Source organism: Acinonyx jubatus, chromosome A1, assembly GCF_027475565.1.
Source record: "Acinonyx jubatus isolate Ajub_Pintada_27869175 chromosome A1, VMU_Ajub_asm_v1.0, whole genome shotgun sequence".
Lineage (NCBI taxonomy): Eukaryota > Metazoa > Chordata > Mammalia > Carnivora > Felidae > Acinonyx > Acinonyx jubatus.
The window spans coordinates 135,288,709-135,314,856 of NC_069380.1; the positions used below are offsets into that span (position 1 = coordinate 135,288,709).

At 39.2% G+C, this 26,148-nt stretch overlaps 1 protein-coding gene across 3 annotated transcripts in view; it reads right to left on the reverse strand.

Moving 5' to 3' along the window:
• MRPS27 (mitochondrial ribosomal protein S27) overlaps positions 1–26,148 on the reverse strand; it is a 93,543-nt gene that overhangs the window by 60,092 nt on the left and 7,303 nt on the right. For 2 of the 3 annotated variants that reach the window (XM_015074586.3, XM_015074587.3), the window contains 2 exons: positions 17,272–17,342; positions 14,708–14,766 (listed from right to left, as the gene is read on the reverse strand). In XM_015074586.3, the coding sequence (XP_014930072.1) occupies positions 14,708–14,766; positions 17,272–17,342 (130 nt within the window). Of the gene's footprint in view, positions 1–14,707; positions 14,767–17,271; positions 17,343–19,723; positions 19,867–26,148 lie in introns of those variants that run through there. The other variant, XM_027040317.2, reaches the window with a different exon arrangement.

Genomic DNA, 26,148 nt, shown 5'->3' on the forward strand with positions numbered 1-26,148 from the left:
GTCTGTCTCTCTCTCTCTCTCCCCCTCCCCCACTCATGCCCTGTCTCTGTGTCAGAAATAAACATTAAAAAAAAATTAAAAAGAAAGAAAGTGAGTAGTTACCTCACCCAAACACGTATATTACCCTATCTTTCTGGACAAGGTAGACTCTGCTCCAAGGTGGGCCAGTCCTATCTCAAGATTTTTCAAGCAGGAAGTAAGAAGGAATTATCCTCAAATCTATTCAAATAAATTTCTTAATAAATGTAAAAATGGTTATTTTTCTGTGTGGTGGGAGAAGAGTTTAAATGTGGCTGAAGCCTCCTTATATACATCTCCTGATCCTATTCCTATCACATTGTCCTTCTTCACAGGTAAATGAAATCCTCAACTCTTTTTCATTCTAAAGCATTTTCACACTCTTACATTTTCTACATGCATCTATATAAACATATAAGCCAGGGTATTGCTTTGCATGTTTTCAAACTACCTAAATGTTACGCTGTATGATTCTTTTTTTTTTTTTTAATGTTTATTTTTGAGAGAGAGCATGAGCGGGGGGGGGGGGGGGGCAGAGAGAGAGCGAGAGATAAGGATCTGAAGGGGCTCCATGCTGACAGCAGAGAGAGCCAGATGCAGGGCTCGAACTCAAACCATGAAATCATGATCTGAGCCGAAGTCAGACGCTTAACCGACTTAACCGAAACACCCAGGTGCCCCTGTATGCATGCTTATTCACCATGCTTTTTTCCACTCATTACATTTTTGAGAGAGCCAAGCTGAGATGTACTGCTTTAGTTCATTCTTTCTCAATGCTGGATGGCATTCCGTTGTACAAGTCTATCATGGTAGTTTCCATATGTGTATAGATGCATCTCTGGGCTCTCTCCATTTAGTTCCAAAAGTCTAACACAACATCTCATTTTTAGTTACCATAGCTTTCGAAGTCTTGTTATCTAGTAGACCAATCATTTTAGTCTTTTTGAAAATATCTTAGTTATTCTTAGCCCTTTACTCTTTCATTTGCATTTCAGGATCATCTTTTCAGGTTCCACAAAAAATTTTGCTGAGATTTTGGTTGGAACTGCATTAGCTTATAGAAGATATCTGAGAGTTAGTGTCAACTAGTTTAAAACAAATTAAATGAAAAGATGTAGTTGAAAGCCTGGAGGGAAATACACTAAAAAGAAAGTGATTTTTCTTTTGTAAGTTGCAGCCCAATTTTCCAAAACACAATAGGCCACACAAATAGGAATTCTGAATTTCTACATTGGGGATGGGGTGGGGGGGAACAGTAAAATAAAATAAATGGGAATGTTGACAGCATTAAAGATCTTCAGACATTCTGAGCTGCTCCTGTATACTCCAAACATCAGAGCTAACATCACTGGAAGTAGTCCCTCAATTTCTATCTCAAATCTTTAAATGTTCTGTCATGCTCCCAGCCCTCAGAGGAGACCTCTCCTTTCAGTTCCAATGTGCACTGTGATCATTGATTCAATAACATCTTATCGGACATCAGTTTTGGTGCAGGTTGTCCCTAACTGGCAACTGATCACTTCTGGGCTTCTCTCCCTTCTCCACAGATGAGAAGTAGATGACTTTCTGCTGCCCCCTTCTGGTTTTTGGCCGCTGTAAGCTTAGCAATAAGGGTAGATACATGGGACCTTCAATTAGTTGTCTCTTAGGGTCAGAGTGTCTCCCCAAATTGTGATATCCTTTCCATCTGAGTGTTAAACTAGGAGTATTCATAAGCATCTATTTCTCCCTATCCCTGAGTCCTGATACTCTGCACCTTGATGCCTTAGGTGAGGGTAGTGACAATAGTGAAGGACTACTTAGCAACTGAAATTAGAGTTCAAAATGTTTTCCCTGAGGAGAGAGATTTGGGGAAGAAATAGTCCTTGCTCTTCAAGATGTTACAATGCATCATAGACAATATTAAAGCTGAAACTTACTGAGCACCGACCTACTTGGTCCCAAGACTGTTCTAAGGATCTACTCTAAAGTACGAGAATTATTTTAATCCCTATTTTGATGAGGAAACTGAGGGACTGAGACTAAAGTGTCTAAATCAAACAGCTAACAGATGGCACATCTGGGATTCAAATCTAGCCAGATTGGCTCCAGAGGCCATGCTCTTTTCCTTTATTTATTTTTTAAAAAAAATTTTTAATGTTTATTTTTGAGAGAGACAGAACATGAATGGGGGAGGGGCAGAGAGCGAGGGAGACACAGAATTTGAAGGAGGCTCCAGGCTCTGATCTGTCAGCACAGAGCCCAACGTGGGGCTCAAATTAATGGACTGTGAGATCATGACCTGAGCCGAAGTTGGACGGTCAACCAACTGAGCCACCCAGGCGCCCCTCCTTTTTTTTTTTTTTTTAACGTTTATTTATTTTTGAGAGAGGGACAGAGTGCGAGAGGGGGAGGGGCAGAGAGAGACGGAGACACAGCATCCAAAGCAGGATCCAGCCTCTGAGCTGGCAGCACAGAGCCTGACGCGGGGCTCAACCTCACGAACTGTGAGGTCATGACCTGAGCTGAAGCCTGATGCTTAACTGACTGAGCCACCCAGGCACCCCATTCATGCTCTTATCTACTATACTATACTGCTCCTCAAGTAAAGAAAAAATAAGAAATACATATTTCTGACTAGTCAAAGAAAAAAAAAATAAACCAACTAAGCACCCCTGAGTAGATAAAAGAAAATTCTCTAGAAGAGGGTCAGAGAGATCATATTCAAATGGTGAAAATCAGGGCAAATTTATGGATGTAGCAGTATTTGGTTGGGACAGGCCTTAAAAGAAAGGTTGCATTTTATCAGAAGGAGATGGGGAGAGGCCAAAGAGAAGAAAACATGTGGTGCACTCAGAGAATAGCAGTCCATTTCTGGTTGGAGTGTGAAAGCTCTGTGAAAGTGTGCCATCCATGTTAACAGATAGTACCTGCTATTATCTCAGAAAATGGAGGGCTGTAACAAGCTGTGTGTGTGTGTGTGTGTGTGTGTGTGTGTGTGTGTGCGTGCGTGTATGTATACATACACACACATATATATCAAAACTCTGCATGGCTTTCATCAATGAAGACAAATGGCCGATCTGCATTTCAGCTCTTGGTAACATCCAACACAGAGCCATCTAATAGCCAGTGTGTCATAAATATACTGATTATGTGCTATACTGGCCTGGAGGTGGACAACCTAGTTTTATGTCCCAGCCTTGCCCATTACTAGCTATGAAATGTGGTACACCATGGGTCTTAAAATCAGCACTGCTATTAAAAAGAAGAACAGAATAGATCTCAAAATATAAAGTCTGTATGGTAAAAACAAACATAACTGGAAATCTATCAAGAAAATCATTACAGCATGGGCACCAAAGAGAATTCACATCAATTACTTCTAGTTCCTCAAGTGTCCTGTTGCCTAGACACATGGCATCTGAAAATACTTCAGAATTTACTTGCCAGTGGCCTCAAAACTCATGATGAAATCAGTTCTCACAAAGGTCTTCTTGAAACTTCTGTGTAACTATTATCTTTCCCTTAAATACCATACCAGCTCCTGAGAAAATTTCTTAATTATCTCTAAATCAAACTGCCTTACATGCAAAATCCTGCTGAAGACACTCTAAGCATAAGACATTACAGTTATGTCTTTCTGTCCTATAGCTATAATTTCTGCTACCTTGATAATGACTTTGCAGTTATGAAAACAGCCAAGAAAATGATTTTTTCTTCTTCTGATCAAAGGACTTTATGCTCTGGAAAAAAACAACTTGGGATATATCTTTTTATATGAAACTACATAACTTTTTTTAGGTTTAATCCACAGAGGGTTCAGCAGCTATCAAAATAGATCTATTTTGCTTCTAAATTCTATGTATATGCAAGGCATCAACAATAGGTGCTTTGTGGGCCCTCCAGAGAAAGATAATAGGAAAGTATCAAAAACATACAAAAAACTGGCTTCCTGGAAAATAAGAGTGAATACCCAGCTTCTTATACCAAGAGATTTACTAAAAGTATTTACAAAGAAGATAGCAAATGAAGAATGTCACCCAAATCCAAAAGAGATTAAGAGATCCCCTTACACTTTCTGTTGTTTATCTATATTCACTAGTTTTTCTATAGATATTCATAGTTAATGTGGCTGAAAATTCAACTCCACTATTTAAGTAAAGTCCTGGGTAAGAAACTAAACAAAAACCAGAATCTCAGGCTTTCAAAGTCTGAGGTTTCTGGTGATAAGGTCTAGCTTCTAGATCAATGGGATTGAGAAACACAGAATTTTAGATATGCATGGTGACTTGGGAAGCATCCAAGATCATTTGCTCATCCAGAAAGCTAATCTCCAGAGAGTTCATTAACTGGTTCCAAGTTACAGATCAAAGTGGAAACTAAATTGGTCCTAAAATCCATGTCACCTATTTCCTGCCATCCTGATTCCTTCAGGGTCTTTACACTTTTTTTTTTTTCATAATTATGCATTTTTTTTTACAGTTGTATCTCTGTATATGCTAGTTTTTTTCTGAGTTTAATTAGTTTTATGTTACCCTGTTATAAGGTATTCAAGTATTCACTGAGTCTTTATGTTCTGCTTTATTCCTTAGGCTGCCTTAGGACAAAGAACTGGCACTATGAGATACGTTGGTCTAACTGATGAGCCTGTGAATTGGAAGTGAGGCCTTCATCTGTAGCCAGTGCTTGGATTTGTTACGTGGCTCGTAAGAGACTGCTTAGCCTGCCTGCCCAAGTCTCAATTTCACAGACTCTGAAAGTTAACAGGACTTGAGAGAACTCCTACTCCAAAATTTCCCAGCTGGCACTAGGACATCAGGAAGACCCCAACATAGGTATGTTTTCCAGCTGTTCTTTCTCCAAAAGTCTGTGACTAGTTCCTCTGAAACAGTTCAAATGTGGTTGGTAGATATAAGACGTGATACAGCAAACTCAGAAATCTGGACATGTACAGTAAAAACACCAAAGAAAAACCTACCATCTTGCTGTCCTGCTGTCTAAATCTGCTTCCGGTTCAATACTTCCATCAATGGACTAGCCATTTTCTCATTTACCTGAAGTTCCATTTTCACCTCATTTTTGATCCTTGTTTTGTATCATCACATTCAACCTGTCACTAATCCTGTTGATCGATTTTTTTCCTTCCTATGTGCAAAACATTTCTCTCTTCATTTCCACTGTCAACTACCACACAACAGACCTTTTATCACCTTATGCAGACAACTAATTTCCCTTCGACACTTATCCCTTTCAATCCAAAATTTACTGTTATTAATATTCCTGAAATACCTTTATTATGATATATACTTCTCAAGAATCTACTGAGGGACACCTGGGTGGCTCAATCAGGTAAACATTCGACTTCGGCCCAGGTCATGATCTCGAGGGTCATGAGTTCGAGCCCTGCGTGGTACTCTGTGGTGACAGCTCAGACCCTGGAGCCTGCATTAGATTCTGCATCTTACCCCCGCCCCCGCCCCCAGTCTCTCTGTTCCTCCCCCACTTGCACTCTGTCTCTCTCTCTCTCTCTCAAAAATAAATAAAGATTTTTTAAAAATTTAAAAAAAGAATCTACTGATAACTATGTTGAGGATCTTTTTAAAATTTTTCTTTGAATAATATATATCCATGATATGAAATTCAGAAGGTACAAGAGAGAATTCAGTCAGTAGTCAACCCAGGTCTTTAAAAAAAAAAAAAATCACCCAGGACTGTTCCCCCAAAGAAACCAGTATTACCAGTTTTTGTGGGTATATATATGCCATTCCAGAGACAGTCTATGCATATAAACACATATACACACATATGTATCAAAGTACATATACACATATTACATTTACATAGAATCCACAATGGTAACGTAATAAAAAAAGTCTATATTTTTTTTCACTGAATGCGTTTTATAACTTGTTCCATTGGAAATATGAATAAAGTTTTCATTCTTTTCATTGCCCGTATTGTACTGCTAATAATTAATCACGCCCCTGTAGATCAACATAATCTTTTACTTTTTGTAATGGATATTATTTCATAGGTGTGTGTGTGTGTGCATTATGTGTGTGAGAACACATCCTAAAACTGATATGGGATGCAAAGGACCTGAACCAGCCAAAATGATTCTGGAAAAGAACCAAGTTGGAGGACTTAGAATAGCTAATTTTAAGACTTATTATAAAACTAGAGGCATCAAGACAGTGTGGTACTGGCATCAAGATAGCAATGGAACAGAGGTCAATGGAACAAAACAGTACTGAAGTAGACTCACACATATACAAACAACTGATTTTCCACAGAAACTCAAAGGTAATTCAGTTCAGAAAGAATAGACTTTTCAACAAACGGTGCCGATACAATCAGGTATTCTTATGCCAAAGAATTACCTTTGATTCTTACCTCACACCATATACAACACATAACCCAGAATGGATCACAGTCCAAACTATGAGGCCTAAAGCTAGGAACTTAAAGGAAACACAGGAGAAAAATCTTTATGCTGTTGGGCTAGGCAAAAACTTCTCCACTGGTGGCAAAAGCACAATCCATAAAAGAAAAGAACTGACAAACTGGACTTCCATCAAAACTAAAAACTGCCCTCTGAAAATCACTGTTAAGTGAGCAAAAAGACACAACTATGAGATAAAGAATTCTCAACACCCACTAATAAAAACGCAAGAAATCCAATAAAAAGAAAAATAGGAAAAGGAGTTGAACAGTCATGTTACCAAAGGAGATGTAGACACGGCAGAAATGCACATGAAAAGATGTTCTACATCATGAGTCATTTAGGCAAAAATAAATTAAGACCACAATGAGATACCACTAAACCCTAGTAATAAGGCTAAACGTGTTGGCAACAATGTGGAGGATCTGGAACTGCTGTTGGGATGGTAAGACAGTAAAACCACTTTGAAAAACAGTTCGGAAAATGTCTACCTACCATATGCTCCACCCATTCCACTCCCAGGTATTTACCACAAAGAAATGAAGGCATCGGTCCCTACAAAGATTCGTACATAGATGTTTGCAGCTGCCTGGACTGCTATGGACTCCTAGGATGAGAGCCTCCAGGGGACTCATCACCCCGGAAAAATAAAGTACCTATCTAAGGTATCAGATCCCGCTGGGAAAGCTAGGTAGCATGTGTGGACAAAAGCCAGGAAAATACCCTTGAAGGTCACCCCTCTGGTATGATGAGGCCCCCAGGCTGCAGTGAGACTGGTCAGGAGTTAAGTGCACAGTCTAAAGGAGCTGGGGACACAGTTCTCACCCTAACTGCCAGCACACTGCTCCAGCGGGTCTTTGGCAAGGTGCAGACAGTGCCCCTGACAATGTACTATTCTCTATTGCAGAGCCATTAACAGTAAGAAACTGTCTCCTAGGCCTGTGGTAAGGATTAGCAAATAGGAAGTAAATAAAGCACTCAGCAATATTAAAGAATGGAAGTGTTTTTTAAAAATGCTGTTACAAGTCATTTCCCTCCTCTTGGGCTCTTACTCGTTTCTTAATAACGTTGAAACATAATGACACCTGGCAACAGGCTAACAGAAAAATCTCTGATTTCCTTTCATTGCTGTAATACACAATCTCCATGCCTGCGAAGGAAAATGACTACTGCTTAAGCTCCTCATCAGCTCCCACCTTCCCCTCTTTCGACAGACAGACACAGATTCTTACAACATGGGCCTAGGGTAGTGTGCTCACCTTCCAAGGAGCCACAGGGATATTTTTGTTTATTGAAAGAATGGAGCTATTTTGGACCGTCCTTTTTTAGACTGGCTGCCAACCTGGGACCTGGAGACATGCAGGCTGCCATCTGCCTCACCCCAGCTGTTGCTGACCTGCCATCCGCCCCCAACCACAGATGCCTGCTATCTGCCAGGTCAGTTAAGCAACTCAGGAGAGATGCTTGAGGCTAAGGTACGGTATGGATGAACGTGTTGGCAGCACACAGCCTGCCACACTCACTACCTTGACTTCCGCTCATTAATGGGTGGCAGGTCACTTCCCATGACAATACGGAGCTGTATTCTGAGGAAAAAAACCTTCTCATGCAGCTCTGTGACAATCTCTTCTTATTATAAGGCAATGAATTCAGTATTCCCTACATTTTTGCTAAAAACCAAGACTATTTTTAAAAAATGTTACATTCTTAAAATAGAGAGAATATGTTATGTACATCAGAAATTTCTATCACTTAGCCTTCAAGAATGATAATTGTGCTGCAGATTAAATTATCAGTTCTGATTACTGACACTCTGACAGTAAAAGGAACAAGTTTAATTTTATGCATGCTAAACTGCCATGGTCTCAAAAGTACCGGAAAGTCTAAATAAGACTTTAAAGATGTAATTTGCAAACATCCTTGGTGAAGAGGAAGATACACATGGAAAGAAGGAGTTTTTATGGCTTGACTTTGCATTCAATTAATTCAATAATCAAATACCAACACAGGAATTGTTAAAGCTTGTTAGAACCATGAAAACAATGGCTTTTACTGATGCCACAATTTTACCGATCACATACAGTTTTATCTCCTGAAAATGGAGATTAGAGCCTGCCTCGGGGATCACGTGTATATATGTGGGCAGCACACATGGACTTGGGGAGTCCTGAGCTCAGAACTATTGACAAGGTAGCCTGAGAAAGAGACACTTTTCACCAACTGATAAAGGAAAACTCTAGGTAAGCTCACTATAACAGACTTCAAGTTGACAGATCTTAAAAGGGATCTCTTGTGGAGAAAAAGCTAAGACCACAGCCTCTAGAAACCAAGTACCATCAACAACCCAGAGACTACACAAAATATAACACATTTCCTCCTATCTCTTAATTTTAATTTTCTCCTGCTTTACCATGCTCTATACTCTGGTCTCTATGGAATTCCTTCTGTCTCAGTTTCCTTGAAAAAAAAGCATACTGGGACCCTTACTGATAATATCTTCCACTGTGCAAACACTGCTGTTTTCATAGTACTGTCCCTCTGTTTACATTACATCCTTTTGGCTTCCCTTCTCTGCCTGGGTTAGGCAGCCGCTTACGTGCATACCATCTATGTTGGCTGCTCTCAGGGAATCTCTATGCCTTAGTCTCGGCATCAGTAAAATAAAGATGCAAATCTAATTCTTAGGAATGTTGTAAGTTTATAGTAAAGCAAAGACAGAAAGACATTTTTCTTCCAACGCCAAAGAGAGGGTACATGGGTAGGAAACAGAAATTAATCCTATGCCCAAGGGAAAAATATTTTGCTCAACTCCTTTTCACACTAACACAGGGCATATAAAACTCTTTTTTAGCAAATATAGAGCATAACTGAGCTGTCAGCTTCTTATGCCTAGCAGTCAGATGCCCTGTGAAGGGCCCTTTCCTCTCAGCAGCCATTGGTTGCACAGTTACTTTTCTCCTCAGTGCCTTAACACCTCTGCTTACTGCTAAGCAGCATCATGGCTTCTCCCTCACCAAGCCCAGAGAACGGATGGGTGGCGATACCAAAACTGGGCAGAAGTGTATCCTGCTCAACCCCGCCCCTGCAATGATCTCCTGCCTACAGCATCTCTGGCCAGTCTGCATCTCTTCACTTTCCCCACATCTTCTTCAAGCTCTGTGGAGAAGCTTATGAGACTGGCTGTATTTAAGCTTTCATTTGGAAAACAGCACACCTATAAACCATATGTTCGTCTTACTCTATAAAGTCTAAACTAAAATAAGAAAAGAAAGCCTTCTTTGTAAGAAGGAAAAAACAAAGACCTAGAAAATTTCAAAAGGCCTGGAGGAAACCTAAGCAAAGGACTTTTCAAACACAATCTCATAGCAGGGTTCTTGACATTTCTTTGTGACATGAATTCTCCAGCAGTCTGATGAAGCTCATAAACTCCTTCTCAGAATGATGTTTTAAATGCATAAAATAAAAGCACACAGGATCACAAAGGAAACCAGTTACAGTGAAATACAATTATCAAAATATTAAAAAAATCCTTAAGATGTGGGAACATGTGCTTCTGTATTAATGCACGAATTAACACTATCTAGCAGTAGTTTAATTCCAAATGCAATGTTTATGTATTATTTTTTTTTTGAGAGAGAGAGAGAGAGAGAATGAGTAGGGGGAGGGCAGAGAAAGAGGGAGACACAGACTTTGAAGCAGGCTCTAGGCTCTCAACTGTCAGCACAGAGCCCAAAGCGAGGCTCAAACTCACGAACCACGAGATGATGACCGGAGCCAAATAAGCCACCCAGGGCCCCCCCAAATTTAATTTCTAAGCAGTGATGAGCATAATTTGTCAAGAGATCTGCAACAAACGTGTGAGATTTGAAAAATCTGCTTTTATTAGTGAGAAAGACACAGATGTTGCTTATAATACTGTGATCTGTTGCAAATATTCATAATTGAAGGAAATGCTAAATATTATTGAGAGTTTAGTGAAAATACATAGTTTTATTCTCATTGAAGTTCATAGACCTCTCTACATTCTCTCCGCAGACCCCAACATATACATAAAGCAGTTGGAGGAACAGCTTCCCTGGCTTAAACAGAAGCAGAAACAGAAGCAGAGGGTTGGTGGCAGCATTGCCTGGCTTCTTTGTCACTGCCTTTTCCTCCCCAGCCCACAGCCCCGAGGCCCCTGTGAGCAATCAGCTCCAAGGCTTGTTGGAAGCAGCTTGAAAAGCACTCACAAAGAAGGTACTATTCGGCCTGTTGAGAGTACGAGTGCAATAGCACGCCTATGCCTATTTTCCCACTCTCCCAGCCGTATCTATACATATGGTGTGAACAGAGTATGTGGGGGATCGGGTTCTTCTTACCTCATTTTCTTTTCACTTTTTTATTCTCCTATTTTAATCTTGTTTCCTTTATTTTGTTATAGCCCACCAGGTCTTAGCATGCCTTCTCTTGTTTCTTACTGACGGATTTTGTTTATTGTACTTCAGTTCAGCACTTGTGCTGTCGTACTCATTTTTACTCTTGGTTTTATTTTCCCATTAGATGTGTAGAATATTATCAGGGACTCTTTTTCTTGTCAACTTATATAGTGTCTGGTATTAACGGCTTTAATCACCTTTAGTTCACATTATTCCTTTGTTTAAAGCATCACTGCCCTTTCCTCGTTTTTGATTTTGATTTTGTTTGTTCGTTGTTGTTGTTTAATGAATGGTGGGGGGAAAAGCTGATCATCAGGTTGCAGTCCCCCAGGGGTCAAATAGGGGTGTTTGGATATTCTTTTCCCTCATACTCTCTCAAACGCAGCCTTTCTAAGTCTCCTTACAAGACCCTGGGAATCTCAATCTTGAAGCCTCTAAACTTCTAAACCTGTGTCCCTCAGGAGAGTCAAAGACTAAAATTCTCTCCCGGGAGGATAGAATGGTAACAAGCCGGCCTGTGCCAGCAGCACCCTGAACTGCTGGAACTTGTGCACCTGAGTCAACGGCAGATGCTCAGTCAGCCCTCCACTGGTCATGCAAGGTTCCAAACTTCTCTGGCTCTAATACTGCTTACATCATCAGTGGGGAGACCGATCACTAGAAGATGGGAGAACGCAGCAGTTAGGATCTGCTTGCTGAGCCTGACCCGCAGAGGCTGAGGCAGAGAAAGAGTTGAGCCAATGACAGAGGTGGCAGCCCAAAGTCCTGTTGTGGGCCCTACCCTCAAAGATGGTACTGCCTGGGAAGTGAGAAATCCTCCCAAGAAGCTGTCAGTTATTTGGGATTAAGAAATGGCTTCATTTCCTTACTCTAGACTGGTGATCATAAACTTCTCTAAGATGTCTAAAGTCATCCCATGTGGGGATGCCGGGCATCACAACCACTACATGCTGAAGACCTAACTGGTGGCAATACCACAGGCCCTTGGTGTCTTTTGGATCGACATTCCTGACTTCAATTAATGCAGAGAAACCTTGAGAGTTCATTACTTATAACTTCTAATTTTGCTGAGGCACAACCTTTATATATTCTCTAAGGCTGGAAAGCAGGAATGAGACATTTAGCTAATGAGTGAATGTAGCCAACCTCCATTATCTACATCTTGATGCAGTTTTTTTGGGGTTATACCTAGTCCCATACACATATAACAGTAATTTCATGAAGTCACAAAAATGTTTATTTCTTTAAAAAAAAAAAGGCTGAGAAAAAGAGAGCCAATTTTCTTGGCAATGGAAGGGAGGAGAAACAACAGAAATAAAGTGATGTCATTGTTAGAACAATAGTTTTTTTTTTTTTATTGAAGTATAGTTGACATTCAATATATTAGAACCTCAGTTTTGATTAAGCAAAGGATGGGATGTCAAATTAAACAGTGACTCATCTTAAGATGGGTAAGAGTCTTCTATATAACCTATATGGAAACAGGAGACAGTTTAGGAAACTTTCAGTAAGAGGCCTAACAAAACTGACATCATGAAAGGAATCATGATGGTCTTAAAGGTGGGACTTAAATTTCTCAGTTAAACTTTAACGTATAAGGAATGGGACAGTCTTTAACTTGGTCTCTATACTCCAGCATCTTGGACACAGCCTAGGCATGTAACAGGTGCTCAGTAAACACTTGCTGAATGTTGAATCACTGAAATCAATTATACACTACAGAGGTACTTGTAAATTTGGGTTGTATTTCTTCCAAAATCATGGCACTGTGTCCCACAGGACAGAATTCTATGAAATAATTTCTCTTTAGACATTGGAACTATTTTCTGCATTTTGCCATCAACAAAGCAAAAGAACAAGAACTGGGAAGATGATGGCCTGAATACACTTTCCACCAAAGGCAAAAATAACTATCAAAGGAGCCCTATGGTGCCAAAGAACCACTAAAAAAGGCAGGGCTTACTCTCATTAAAGAATACATTTATATTTAGGAGGGCACTTGCAATTATGATTTCAGGACTAGAATTTAAAATTATGAAATGATTAAAGGCAATCTTAAATTTAAAATAAATGCTTTTAAGGGCGCCTGGGTAGCCCACTCGGTTGAACGTCTGACTCTTGGTTCCAGCTCAAATCATGATCTCACTGTTCATGGGTTCGAGCCCTATATCAGGCTCTGAACTGGCAGCATGGAGCCTGCTTGGGATTCTCTCTGTCCTTCCCCTGCTACCACGTGCACACACTCTCTCTCTCTCTCAAAAATAAACTTTTAAGTAAGTATATTTCAGGTGTGAAATCTAATGTACTTAAGATTTACATTTGTACACAAAACACCAAAAAGGTGGCAGAATTTACCCAATTCAGAAAGAAAGAAAAAAAAAAGGCTCATTACTATGTAGCAAAATCATGTAAAAGAAAATTGAATACATTTTCATTAATATAAAGAAAGCTTTAAAAAATGTACCTAGGGGATGCCTGCATGGCTCAGTTGGTTGAGTGTCTTACTTTGGTTCAGGTCATGATCTCAGGTTCATTAGTTCAAGTCACGCATCCAGTTTGTTGCTATCACTGTGGAACCCGCTCGGGAGCCTCTGTCCCCCTCTCTGCCTGCCTCTCTCCCACTTATGCTCTCTCTCAAAAATAAAATAAACATTAAAGGAAATAATAAAAAATACCCAGATGGAAAAAATAAAAAACTCTCTTAATCAAAACAAAGGACAAATGGCAAATTCTAATGTAATGCTTACTAAGAACATTTTTTTAATTAACTTATATATTTTGAGAGAGAGAAAGTGCAAGCTAAGGAGGGGTAGAGAGAGAGGGAGAGAGAGAGAATCTCACACAAGCTCCACTTTGTTAGCACGTAGCCAGATGTGGGGCTCGAACTCATAAACCATGAGATCATGACCTGAGCTGAAATCAAGAGTCAGGTGCTTAATCAACTGAGCCACCCAGGCACCCCAAAACATTTTAAGCGTCAATTTGAATCTATTTTTGAAACCCAGGAATTGGAACAAATCATAAATCACATTTTTTAAATCACAACAAGGAATCACAATAAAAAGTTGTAAGGTATCATTTTGATCTGATAGATGAAACTATAAGAAAAAAAATCAGAATTTATTTGACCAGTCCCTTATTTAACAAGCTTTAGGTTATTCACATCTTTTGCTACCACAGATGGTGCTGTAGTGAACAAGCTTCTTTTTCTTTGTACACACAGGTGAGTGTGTCTGTAGTTCACAGTAGGATTGTTCACAGCTGTGGGAAAGTATGAAGCAAATGTGGTAATGTCCGTAAAGTTTTACAATATAGTGTTAATTAAAAACAGGTGCTGAATAGTGGCTATAGACTGTACTTCCATCTGAATAAGAAAGGGAGAGAAGAGATATATAAAATTGTTCACCTTTCAGACTGACAAAAAATCTCAAAGTGTGAAAACACCTGTTGGCCAACCTGTAAAAATAGGCCTTTCTACTCCAGTGCTGGCAGTAATGTCAGCTGGTGAAATCTCAATAGAAAGCAATTTGGCAGCAGCTATTATAATTACAAATGTATACACTTATGAGGATTATGTGTAAAGTTACATGTGTACAGGGTTGTTAATTATTATACTACAACTACTACAAAGAGACAGAGCAAACAACCTAAAGGTCCTATAATAGAGAACTGGTTTAAATAATACATTCACAATACGGAATATGATGCAGTTATAAAAAATGAGGAAGCTATCTATATACTGATATGGAAATATCTCCAAAACACAAACTTAAAAAGGTGCTAAACATTATGCATAATACCTACCACCCTTTGTGAGAGAATATATAGTCAAATCAAATGGAAAACTTACTTGTAAAGGTAATACTCTGCATGGTCTATCTCTTCTCTAGATGAAATGTTGTCCACAAACTGAAAGACAGAAAAATAAACTTTGAATACAGATTATGCTATATATAGGACCTGATTCACACAATGACCTTAAAAAAGATAGGACATCCAGGGGCACCTGGGTGGCTCAGCTGAGTAAGCATCCAACTTAAGCTCAGGTTATTATCTCATGGTTTGTGAGTTCGAGCCCCGTGTCAGGCTCTGTGCTGACAGCTCATAGCTTGGAGCCTGCTTTGGATTCTGTGTTTCCCCTCTCTCTCTGCCCCTCCCCAGCTCATGCTCACTTGCTCTCTCTCTCAAAAATAAATAAACTTAAAAATTTTTTTTTTAAAAGATAGGACATCCATTTTATTTGAACACTGTTCCCATGGTACGGCTCCATTCTTGAAACCCTTTTGTGCTAATGCAAAGAACACACAAAGCCTTCTGTTTTTCTATGTGTAGATCAACCTTGATAAGAAAAACTGTTTGAAAACCAAACATGAAACTTGCCCAGAACGAGAGAGCTCCTCCTACTATGTTTATAATTAGTTATCAATATTTCCCTTTATCTTTAAATCCTGATATTTTCTCTATGTTCCAAACTCCAAACATGAGAACAGGTAGGTGAAAGGAGAAAGACTCTAATGGCTGAAAAAATATGGCCCAAGAGATGAAAATCTAAATTTAGAAAATGTAGCCTTACGACCATTTTTCCTACTCTGACCCTGCTATGAACCAGTCAACCTGTGATCCTTCCACCAACAAAGTCTTCCTTTGAACCATAAAATCCTTGTGTATGCTCCTAACTCCAAAGTAAAGAAACAAACAAAAATAATTATTCCAAGGATGTATTCTATCCTATAGGAGACACAGGCAAAAAGGATGGAGTAGGACAAAATGCATGTTGTGCCTAAAACTGAAACTTTATGAAGAAAAAGAGCAAAAGCGGAGAGGCTTTCTAAAAATGTCTAGGACTTAAGGATTTTATTTAGAAATCTCATTAAGGAGTAGATAAAACACAATTCAAACACAGGACTTAAAGTTGAGAACTCATTCTCCTGAGTGAGTGTTTGCTGTGTGGCAAAGACAGATGGTACAGCCACTCCGGAACTTAGCTGGTCCATCTGCATTAAAAGAATAAGGGCACCTAGACTGAAGAGTGTGAGACTCCAGTGAGAAAATGTACGTGAAAGCTCTTTAAGCTCTCAAGTGCTGCTTAAACAAGTATCAGGTATTATGGCATACAGAAATCTTATCCATCATGTAAGAGATGAGCAATGGCTTTTCAGTCCCCCTCTGAAAATTGAGGCTACACAATTTAGGTTATGACCTAGTTAAAACTGCTTCCCTACTAAAAGGAAAATATCAAGATGCAGAAAGAAAAGACTGAGACTAAAAAGGATAAGGGTTTCTTTACTTTTCCTCATGTAAATTTAAAAACATCCTGAATTTTATGGTGCCATTAATTTCTACAAAGAATTTTCACAATTAAGATCTCATTTTAGCATACCAGCCCTGTGGGGAGATACTACTGATCCCACACTGGAAATGAAGAAATTGAGAGGGGCTCAATTGCCTAATGTCACAAAATGAATTCATGATAAAGAAAAGATCAGATCTACTTGAGGGAGGCAACAGAGAAAGACTTTTTTGATTTTTTTTTTAATTTTTTTTTTCAACGTTTATTTATTTTTGGGACAGAGAGAGACAGAGCATGAACGGGGGAGGGGCAGAGAGAGAGAGAGACACAGAATCGGAAACAGGCTCCAGGCTCTGAGCCATCAGCCCAGAGCCCGACACGGGGCTCGAACTCCCGGACCGCGAGATCGTGACCTGGCTGAAGTCGGACGCTTAACAGACTGCGCTACCCAGGCGCCCCTGAGAAAGACTTTGATGTCACAGAGATTTGGGTTTGAAGCTCAATTTTTCTATTTATGAACTGTGTGCACTTGAGTAAGTTATCAACCAGTCTGAGTCTTACATGTAAAATGCAGTTAACAGTGCTTATCTCATACGGCCATTATATGAATTAATAGAGATAATGTACATTAAGAAGCTAGTACAATAGCTGGTATAGAAAGTGTTCAGTAACAGTTACTATCAATCACCATTCCTGATTTTCAGCCTAATATTATCCTCTGCTCCACTGCACTGCAGTATTAAACAGTAATATCCATTCTTTTATAGACTTTCTCAAATATCAAAATCACTTCCAATATTAACAAGTGAAATACTACTACTTTGAAGGGTATATCAACATAAAAAAATCATAGTATCATAGAACAGAATATCATATCTTAGAAAAATTCAAATCAGATACACAACAATGATCACTGACATCAGAGTCTGGTAAATTTATTACTTTTTATTTCAGTTATAGAAATTTGCTACTTTACCACAAAATATCTATTAGTAACTACAAAAACATACCCTACCATGCAAGAGTATTTCCTATGAAAGGTAGTCTTTATTTACACAGCTTTATTTAAATAAAGAGCCTCTCATCCTCCTCCTTTGAAAATATAGATGTTTAAGTTTTCTTACCCGTGATATTGTTAAAGAACTAACAGGCAGCTTTCTCTCATATGTTTTATCCATTAAAGATGCTAGATCAGCTGTGAAGACAAAGAAGGAAAAAGAATGTTGTCAAATACACATATTTCTTAAGAAAAATCTAACAGATAACAACTCCTACCAGATGGCTGCCAACATTGTGAAGTCATTATTAAAACAGATGCTCTTTCTTGCTCTTTTTATCATTTTTGTATAAATTAGAAAGGATGAAGGAATATTAGTAATATTTTAAAAAATGGTTTACTTAACTGGAGTAAGGATTATTTTTAAAATCCTACCATATATTTAGCTTTTTAATTTTTTTAATGTTTATTTATTTTTAAGAGAGAGAGATAGAGAGCACATAAGCCAGGAAGGGGCAGAGAGAGAGGGAGACACAGAATCTGAAACAGGCTCCAGGCTGTGAGCTGTCAGCACAAGCCCGACACGGGGCTTGAACTCACAAACCGCGAGATCATGACCTGAGCTGACGTCAGACGCTTAACCCACTGAGCCACCCATGCCCTCGACCATATAGTTAGCTTTTAAACAGTGGATCAATAAAGTACCTCTGGAAGGAGATAGAAGAAAGTGTTATCACTGACACTTTCCAGGGAAAGGAATTACATAGTAGGGAACCAAAGAAAGGAGATCTTTCGTTGCTTACACATTTATTCTTTTTACATTTTGAACCAGGTAGCTAGCTGTATTAGCTCTTCAAAAATTTAAAGATTGGAATTTATTAAATGACTTTTACACATTTTCTGAACAAATCGGAGAGGCATTCTGACTACGTTTAGTAATTTTTGGCCTGAACTAATTCCTATTCTGGTTGCTTTGAGCAGAATATCCACAGAAATACTTGGCATTCCTGAGATTACATTGTTATCTCAGAGTCTAAAAAGATCTGAAACACCAAGCAACATACTCTCAAAAGAATTATTTCACACCTTCTCATTGCTTCTCAAAGTTACAATATGTTCTTTCCCCTTCTTTCTTCCCCTGAGCTCATGGTTTTGTGTCTTCTTTCCCTGAGTATAAAATAGAAGCCATCAACAGAACTTCATCCTCCTCCCACCAGGTCTCCAAGCTACCAGCATCTATGCACATATACTCTGCCTTCTATTTTTTAATAAAGGATGAACTTTATCAAACAAAAAACCAAAATGACAAAACCTCCCTTAACCTCCTATCTCCTTCCAGATAACTTCTCCGTTGCTCTGTTCCCCTCAGCAGCAAGAGGTGTCATCCCTGACACAACTATTACTACTTCCTTAGGTCCTTTCTTGAACTCGTTCAAATCAGGTTTTAGTTTCCATTATTCCACTAACACCAAAGACCACCTCCACAGTGTTAAATCCAACGGTTAATATTTCATCCACATCTTACTTGACCTCTCACTAGCATGTTAACACAGTTGACCATTCTGTACTCTTTCTTCACTTTCTTGGGTTCCTTTGCAAAATCTCCTCTTATTGACTTCTAAATGCTGGAGTGCCTAAGTCTCAGTGGTAGACTTTTCACCATCTTCTCAGTCCCTGGGTGATCTCATGCCCTCCCACAGCTTTATCATCTACGGATTACTTACTCCACGTATATATGCCTACCCTGACTTCTTTCTGCCTGTAACTTCAGACTTGTGTTTCCAACAGCAGAGGTGACATCTCCATTTGGATGCCTAACAGGTATCTAAACATGGCAGGTCCTCTTAATTCTACAACCTTTCCCTCAAACTTGCTTTTCTCATCTCAGTAAACAGCTATTACATCTACTGGCTTATTCAGGTCAAAAACCTAGGTGTCTTCCTCAACCCCATTCTTTTTCACTCTATAACCAACTGTCAACAAGTACTAAAGGCTCTAGATTTGAAACATAAATATAAATTGTATTTTTGCCTACTACCACTGCTAATCTCACACCTCCCGACTAGTCATGTTAACTATTGCCCCCCCCCTTACAATCTAACCTCTACACAGCAGTCTGAGCAAGACTTTTAAAAAAAGATAAATCAAATACTGCCATTTTCTCTTCTCAACCAGCCAACAGCTTTCTATCATACTTGGAATAAAATCCAAAATATTTTCTATGACCTACAAATGCCTACATAAGCTAGTCTGTGTTTGTTTTTTGTATTTTCTGTCTTTTACACTTAGAAGAAGCAGAGGTAATCAATCAACAAGTAATTCTTGAAGACCTATTGCTGTGCATTTAGCCATTTTTTTTCCTCTTTCCTTTCCCTGGAGTAATGCTCTCAACTACTCAGTAGCTACTGGGGGAAAGCAACACAAAAACCTAAAAACCTGATATAATGTAAATGTGATTACTTTTCTTACAACTACCTTAAAGGGATTGACACCAGGTAATTAAAGACTATTAAAACACACACACATGGAGGTCTCTAAAACCTCTTCACATTAAGGCAAATTACTATTGTTAAACCTACTTGCTCAGAAAGGGATATTAAATAGCAGTCTCATGGTACCAAATCTTTTTGATACACGTTGGATTGAGTTGGCTTCTGTAGCGTGGTAACTCAAGATTCCATTTTAATCCTTCACACCAAGACATCTTCTTCAGTCAAGTGAAATTGGTTGGGGGCCTCAAAAAAGCAACAGCTGCATAGCAAGCATCAGATGAATAACATTTGCATATTATAAGTCAGAGAGGGGTTTGCTGCTAAATATTCTATGTGACCAATCACCTTACACGATAGTGTTGGCGTGATGAATGAAGCAGAAAACTGCACAGAGCAGAGATGGCCAGGAAAGCTGGAGCAGCTGTGGCCTACAGAGGGCCAGCGCCATAGGCTTCTGGACCACGGACTTCAACAGCCAAAAAAACACTTCGTGTTTCAGTGAGGGGCCCACAAATGCCCAGGTTTTGTTCAAAAAAATGTGCCACAGAAGATGCTTTCTTCCCTGTCATTCAGCTCCTCAGGACTGCAGCAGACAGCTGAGGTCCACAAAAGCCATATGGGAAAATGCATCTTCATTTAACGAAACTTAAAGCTGTGTAGACAATGTGAAAGTATGTCCAAGAAATGAAATGTATACTAGTATAAAATGTTCTTATCTGAAGAAAACAATACCATTGATGATTTAAGGTCATAAAAGATTTTATTTAAGGATCCTGCATGATTCCAAGTATAGGAGGGTACTTGTTCACAAACCCGGTTGAGGATTTGAATCACGTGCAGGATTTTAAAACTTTAAAATTTCAGGGGCACCTGCATGGCTCAGTTGGTTACATGACCAACTCCTGATTTTGGCTTATGTCATGATCTCACTGGTTTGTGAGATGGAGACCCACTTAGGGCTCCAAGCTATCAGCATGGGATTCATTCTCTCTCTCTCTCTCTCTCTCTCTCTCTCTCTCTGTCGCTGCCCCTCTCCAACTTGCATTTTTTTTCTCTCTCTCGAAATAAATAAACTTAAAAAAAAAAAAAAAAGAACTTTAAAACTTCAGATTCCTATGCTTCACACCCAGAGAGCGATTTTAATTCTGTAGGCCTGAAGTGAGACCACGGAAATACCAATTTTTAAACAAAAGACCCCAAGAGATTGCAATGCAACCTCACAAGAACTAGAGTGAATTATGTTTGAGAACTGCCATGGAGAGAACACAAAACACATCGTCAATATTGCTCTTAAGTTCAAAGATGATATTAAACTGAATTCTATTTCTGGAAAAAGGTGGAAAATAAAACACCTAAATAAAATATTTTTTAAAAATTCATATATATGACAGTTTTAGGTGAGAAATTATTAGATGGTTTTGGTTTTTTATGATTTCTATGTGACTGTACATGACTGTTCATCAGTAAACACTAAACTCTTTCTGGGCTTAAGAAGATCTGTGTACCTTCGGAAAAAATGGGTGAAGGGCATTAAGGAGGACACTTGTTGGGATGAGCACTGATTGTTATAGATAAGTGATGGATCACTGGATTCTAACTCCTGAAGCCAAGACTATACTGTACGTTAACTAACTTGAGAATACATTAAAAAAAAAAAATCTGTGTACCTCATTGAATTTACATAATAAACTAGATACAAATTATTGTTGTTACCTCCTAGAAGTGATCAGAACATAGAATATGAAGCTATGTTTCTGTTTCCAGTATTAAAAAGCAAATACAGGCACACATGACATATGTACAGAAGCGAAAGAAGGAAGGAGGGAGTAGGAAACACCTAGAAACCCTTCTGAATGTAGATGTTTAGATTTTCATGTATCCATTTGTCTGTCACCAGAAGCTTTAAAACAAATAGTTTCAATAATGGAAAAATCTAAAGGCAAGCTTTATACGCATATATACTAAGAAAAAGAGACTAAAGGAGGATGATATGGAACTGAAAGATTAGGAAAGCTGGTTTCAGAAAATGTCAGGCTTCAAGAGCAAGGTTTGAAAAGGCCTCCACAGCTGAAATGACACAGCAAAACTAAACCTCAGCTAATGAGAGAAATGTTTGTAAGAGAGGACCACAGTGCTTTGCTTCACCCTAATTCAAACGAGTCAGTGGTGTATATACTTCTTTGATTCCGAAAGGGAGTTCTTAAAAAAAAAAAAAGTGCTGAAAACCTAAAGGTATCCCTTACTTTATAATTACTTATAAACTGAAAAATCAGAAATAAAACATTTAATTCAGTAGGGCTCAGAAATCCAATTCAGCTCATCACCAGGGCCCTTACCCCTAGCAAGGTGATGCAAGCCAGAGAACTTTTTCTCATAGAAAGCAGGGAGCTTCCCCATCAGGCCTGCCCTCCTAATGGCACCCTATCAGTTTGCCAGAAAGGGTTTCTCCTTAGTCCCATTCACTGTGGGCCCTAGTCTGTAATTCAAAAGCTGCTCACTGGTTAATGCTGTTAACTTGCACCTTCTATCTCAATAGATCTGCATGGTTAGTGGAGGAATTTCAGAGGCGATGCTTTAATTCAGTGTTTATTTTAACCAAAGGGAAGCCCAGTACAGAAAACAGTTTAAAACTGTAATCTTCTGACTTGAAATGGAAAGCCCAAGAACCCCTAGGGTTCTCTGAAGCTCAGTTGGTAAAAGTAAGGCCCTTTCAATAAAAATATCAACTGGAATGGGTTAAAATGTGTGGAATACTTAAATCCATGAGTTCATACTGATATTTAAAAAAATCTATCACCAGTGATCATTTTTGGAGGATGGCAGGAGGTCAACCCATGATTTTGAAAGCTGCCTCTTTCATACAAACTGTACTGCTGATGAAAGAGATAACTAAACTGCTGATGAAAGAGAATTCTTCTAAGACATTTTCTGGGTAATAAATAAGAAACAATAGAATTAAAATGGTAACATTTTGCAGCTCCTAATAAGAGTAGATATAAGCAATAGTCATGACTGGCCTTTAACATCACAGAGGCCTTTAACATAAACAAATGCTGTGTGCCTCTTGACAAAAGTAAACAACACTTATATTCATGCCAAAAGAAAAACAAAAAAACAAAAAACCTAAATCTGATCAAGTGTCCAACTCTAACTACCAGCTTCAGCAGACAAATGGAAGGTAGAAGAACATGTTAAACACCACCAAAAGAATGAAAACAGCAAATCCAGAATGTGGGAACAAAAGACCTGTTTTCCTCAACAAATAACAGCAAGAAAAAGAAACTTATAGATTAAAAAATATTTAATTGAAAGACATCTCAACACATTACAGTGTATGAACCTTACCTGGGCCCATTTTAACAAACTATAAATTAAAAAGAAACGTATAAGACACTTGGGGAAATGTAAACATTGATGGCACATCGAATGATGTTAAGGAATGACTAATTTTTTAAAATGAGAATGGTGTTAAAATTGTATTTTTAAAAAATCCTTATCTTTTAGAGGTACATGTGAAAATACACATAAAATGATCTGCTAACAAATGTTAAAAAGTAATCAGGTCATGGGAAAGGGGATTGATGAAACAAGTCTAGAAGGAATTGACAACTGCTGAAGCAGTTGTACCGGGTGACAGTACTCCGGAGGTTCATTATACCAACCTCTCTACTTCTATATATTTCTATAAAAAAGATTTTAAAAGAGGCAAGAGAAGGGGAAGATATAATGAATTGCACTGTATGGACCTTATCTGCATACTGATTCAACCAAACCATTAAAAAGATTTATGAAATTATCAGGGTAATTTGAACACTGTGTCTTTCACATTTAAATAATTATTAAAAATTTAAGTGTGATAGTGGTATTAAAAGTACCCTTATATTTGAGATATATATTAAAATATTTATGGATGAAATTAGATACTATCTGGGATTTGCCTCAAAATAAACAAAAGGATCAGCATGGTACAATCAGAATTAGAGATGAAGTAAATATTAGCCATGAGCTGCTAATGGGAGCCAGTATTAGGACTTCTTGAGGGGAAGGAATGTTTTATTTCTTACATAGGTTTGTCCACCTTGTGATAGTATACCAATTTAAATATTATGATTTATGGACTTTTTCAGTGTACATTATACTGCAACCAAAAGGTATTTTTTAACTTTTAATGTTTATTTATTTATTTAGTTTTTTGAGAGAGAGACAGTGTGAGCAGGGAGAGGCAGAGAGAGAGACAGACAGACACACACACACACACACACACACACACACACACACACACAGAATCCAAAGCAGGCTCCGGGCTCCGAGCTTGTCAGCAGAGAGCCCCCACGCGGGGCTGGAACTCACGAACTGGGCCAAGGTCGGAGGCGTAACCGACTGAGCCACCCAGGCGCCCCAAAATGTATTTTTTTTTTAAAGCAATAAATCCACTGTTCAGTGCGAGGGAAGACACTACTACAGATATCACCGAGAAAGCTATTTTTCAGCATAAAGGAAATGGGCTCAAGTAAATGTCAAAATATGGCCTCAGTTTCCTCATCTATAAGCAGCAGCTGCATTAGCTGGCTGTTGTGTGCATTAAATGGGATGGAGAGTCTTAAGTGCTCAGCACAGAACTAGTAACGAATGAAGGCTGCCTTGCGACTCTTTTGCCACAACACCCGACTTGCATTCATACCCTGCTTGATCCCTAAACTGCAGTGTAGGTACCAAATAGCACCCGCGGTTTTAATCAAGACCTCCGTAGTAATAAATTACCCTCCTACCGGGGCTGGACAGATCCCCATTAGGGCGCCCCCAAGGCTCTAATAGAAAACCACTGAGACTGAACAGGAGGCACCAGAGCCTCACGCCCATCAGAGCAAGCACCGAACATCTCTCATCCGCAAGTAACCCGCGTGGAGGCGAAATCACGTAAGCAGATGGAAGCCAAAGCCCTACACCCACCCAGGAACCTTACCTCTCCCACCCAGCTCCACTCCACCCCACGCCCTCCAATGAAGACGCGCGGAGTAAATGCCTCATATCGCCCCTCCTCCCTCCCCCAATCAACGAGCCCGCACCAGGTCCCAGCGCCCAATCACAGCGCTCCACATGCTAAGGGCAGGACTCCGCGCGCGCGCGCGTGCACGCACGTACGGAGAAGGCTTCCCGAAAGGTCCGCACCCAAATGCCCAGTTCCAAAGGCTGCGCGGCGGTCTCCGCAGAGGCGGCGCTGCCACCTACTGTACGATCCTCGGGATGCAGCCCTGGGCGCAGTGCCTCAATTCTGAGGACCCACATCTCAACCCAAACGCTCAAGAGTTAGGGAAAACATGCGCGAAAGTTTTAATTACATTTTGTTACGTAGAAGGAAAAAAAATACTGTCTCAGATAGCCTCTTTTCCTTTAGAGCAGTTGGAGTTTTAAAACCCTATCTCACTTCATGGCCTAATCTTTTATACAGTGTAGAATCAAGAGGCTAGGGATTCATTCATTTCACCTATTTCGGGAGCACCTATTATATGTCAGAGTGTTAACTGAAGCAGGCTTTATAATCCTCCCTAATTTATGGCAACAAGAACATGGGTTAAGTAACAGTTTCTGAAAGCTGTCAGAGCTTGGGCTCACATCCAGATGTGTCCTCGAAGTGCAGACTTTTCACCACATCAAACAACACAACAAAGACACCAAGTCTTGTAAGAATACAAGGTGAGGAAAAAAATCAATTCTGACTGGATAGGGATCCAAGATGTACAGAGGATATTCTAGGCAGAGTACCATTCAGTAAATGGTAGCTGTTACTACTTTCCAAGTATACTAATCTTAAGAGAGAGAAGACAATTACCTACATTTGTTGCAGACTTATAATTCTCATTCTCTGGCAAACAGCTTCTGCTTATTCAGGAATCTACGACAAAGGTTCCATAATTTTGTCCCCTAATACACAGGGCTTACTACATCCTATACCAAGGCACCAAATACAATTGTCTTTTCTAAATTTCCCTTGGTACCTAGGAAAGTGTTAAGAGCTGAATAGCTTTCCTGGCATATCATAACAACCTTGCAATATAATTCATGGAGTCCATGTTGGTTTCATCATTGGAATGGTTGTTCCCAAAAAGAGCACTATTGGCCCCAGATGGCATAAATGCCCATTTTCTAAAGAAATATGGGGGTATTTTTTTTTTTGACTCTCACAATGACTACAGGGAGTAGTGAGTGATCAGCAGACAAGAAAATTAGATAACCTGCAACGCAGAGACTGTACAACACATTAAAACACTGTCCCTGTTGGGGGCCAGAGTTTTCAGTATAGAAGGCTGATACAAATATGGACTAGAGGAAGGCAAGGAAGAACCCTCCGGGTATGAACTGGAATTGGAGGTTTTAGCATGAATTAATTATTTGTAATGTATGTACATGTAAGCTTATATGCATGTATGTGCATGTGTTTATGTGTATACGTACCTTTATTTTTCCTAGCTCTATCTACTGAATAGAACAAGAAGCAAAAATCCCATAGTAGC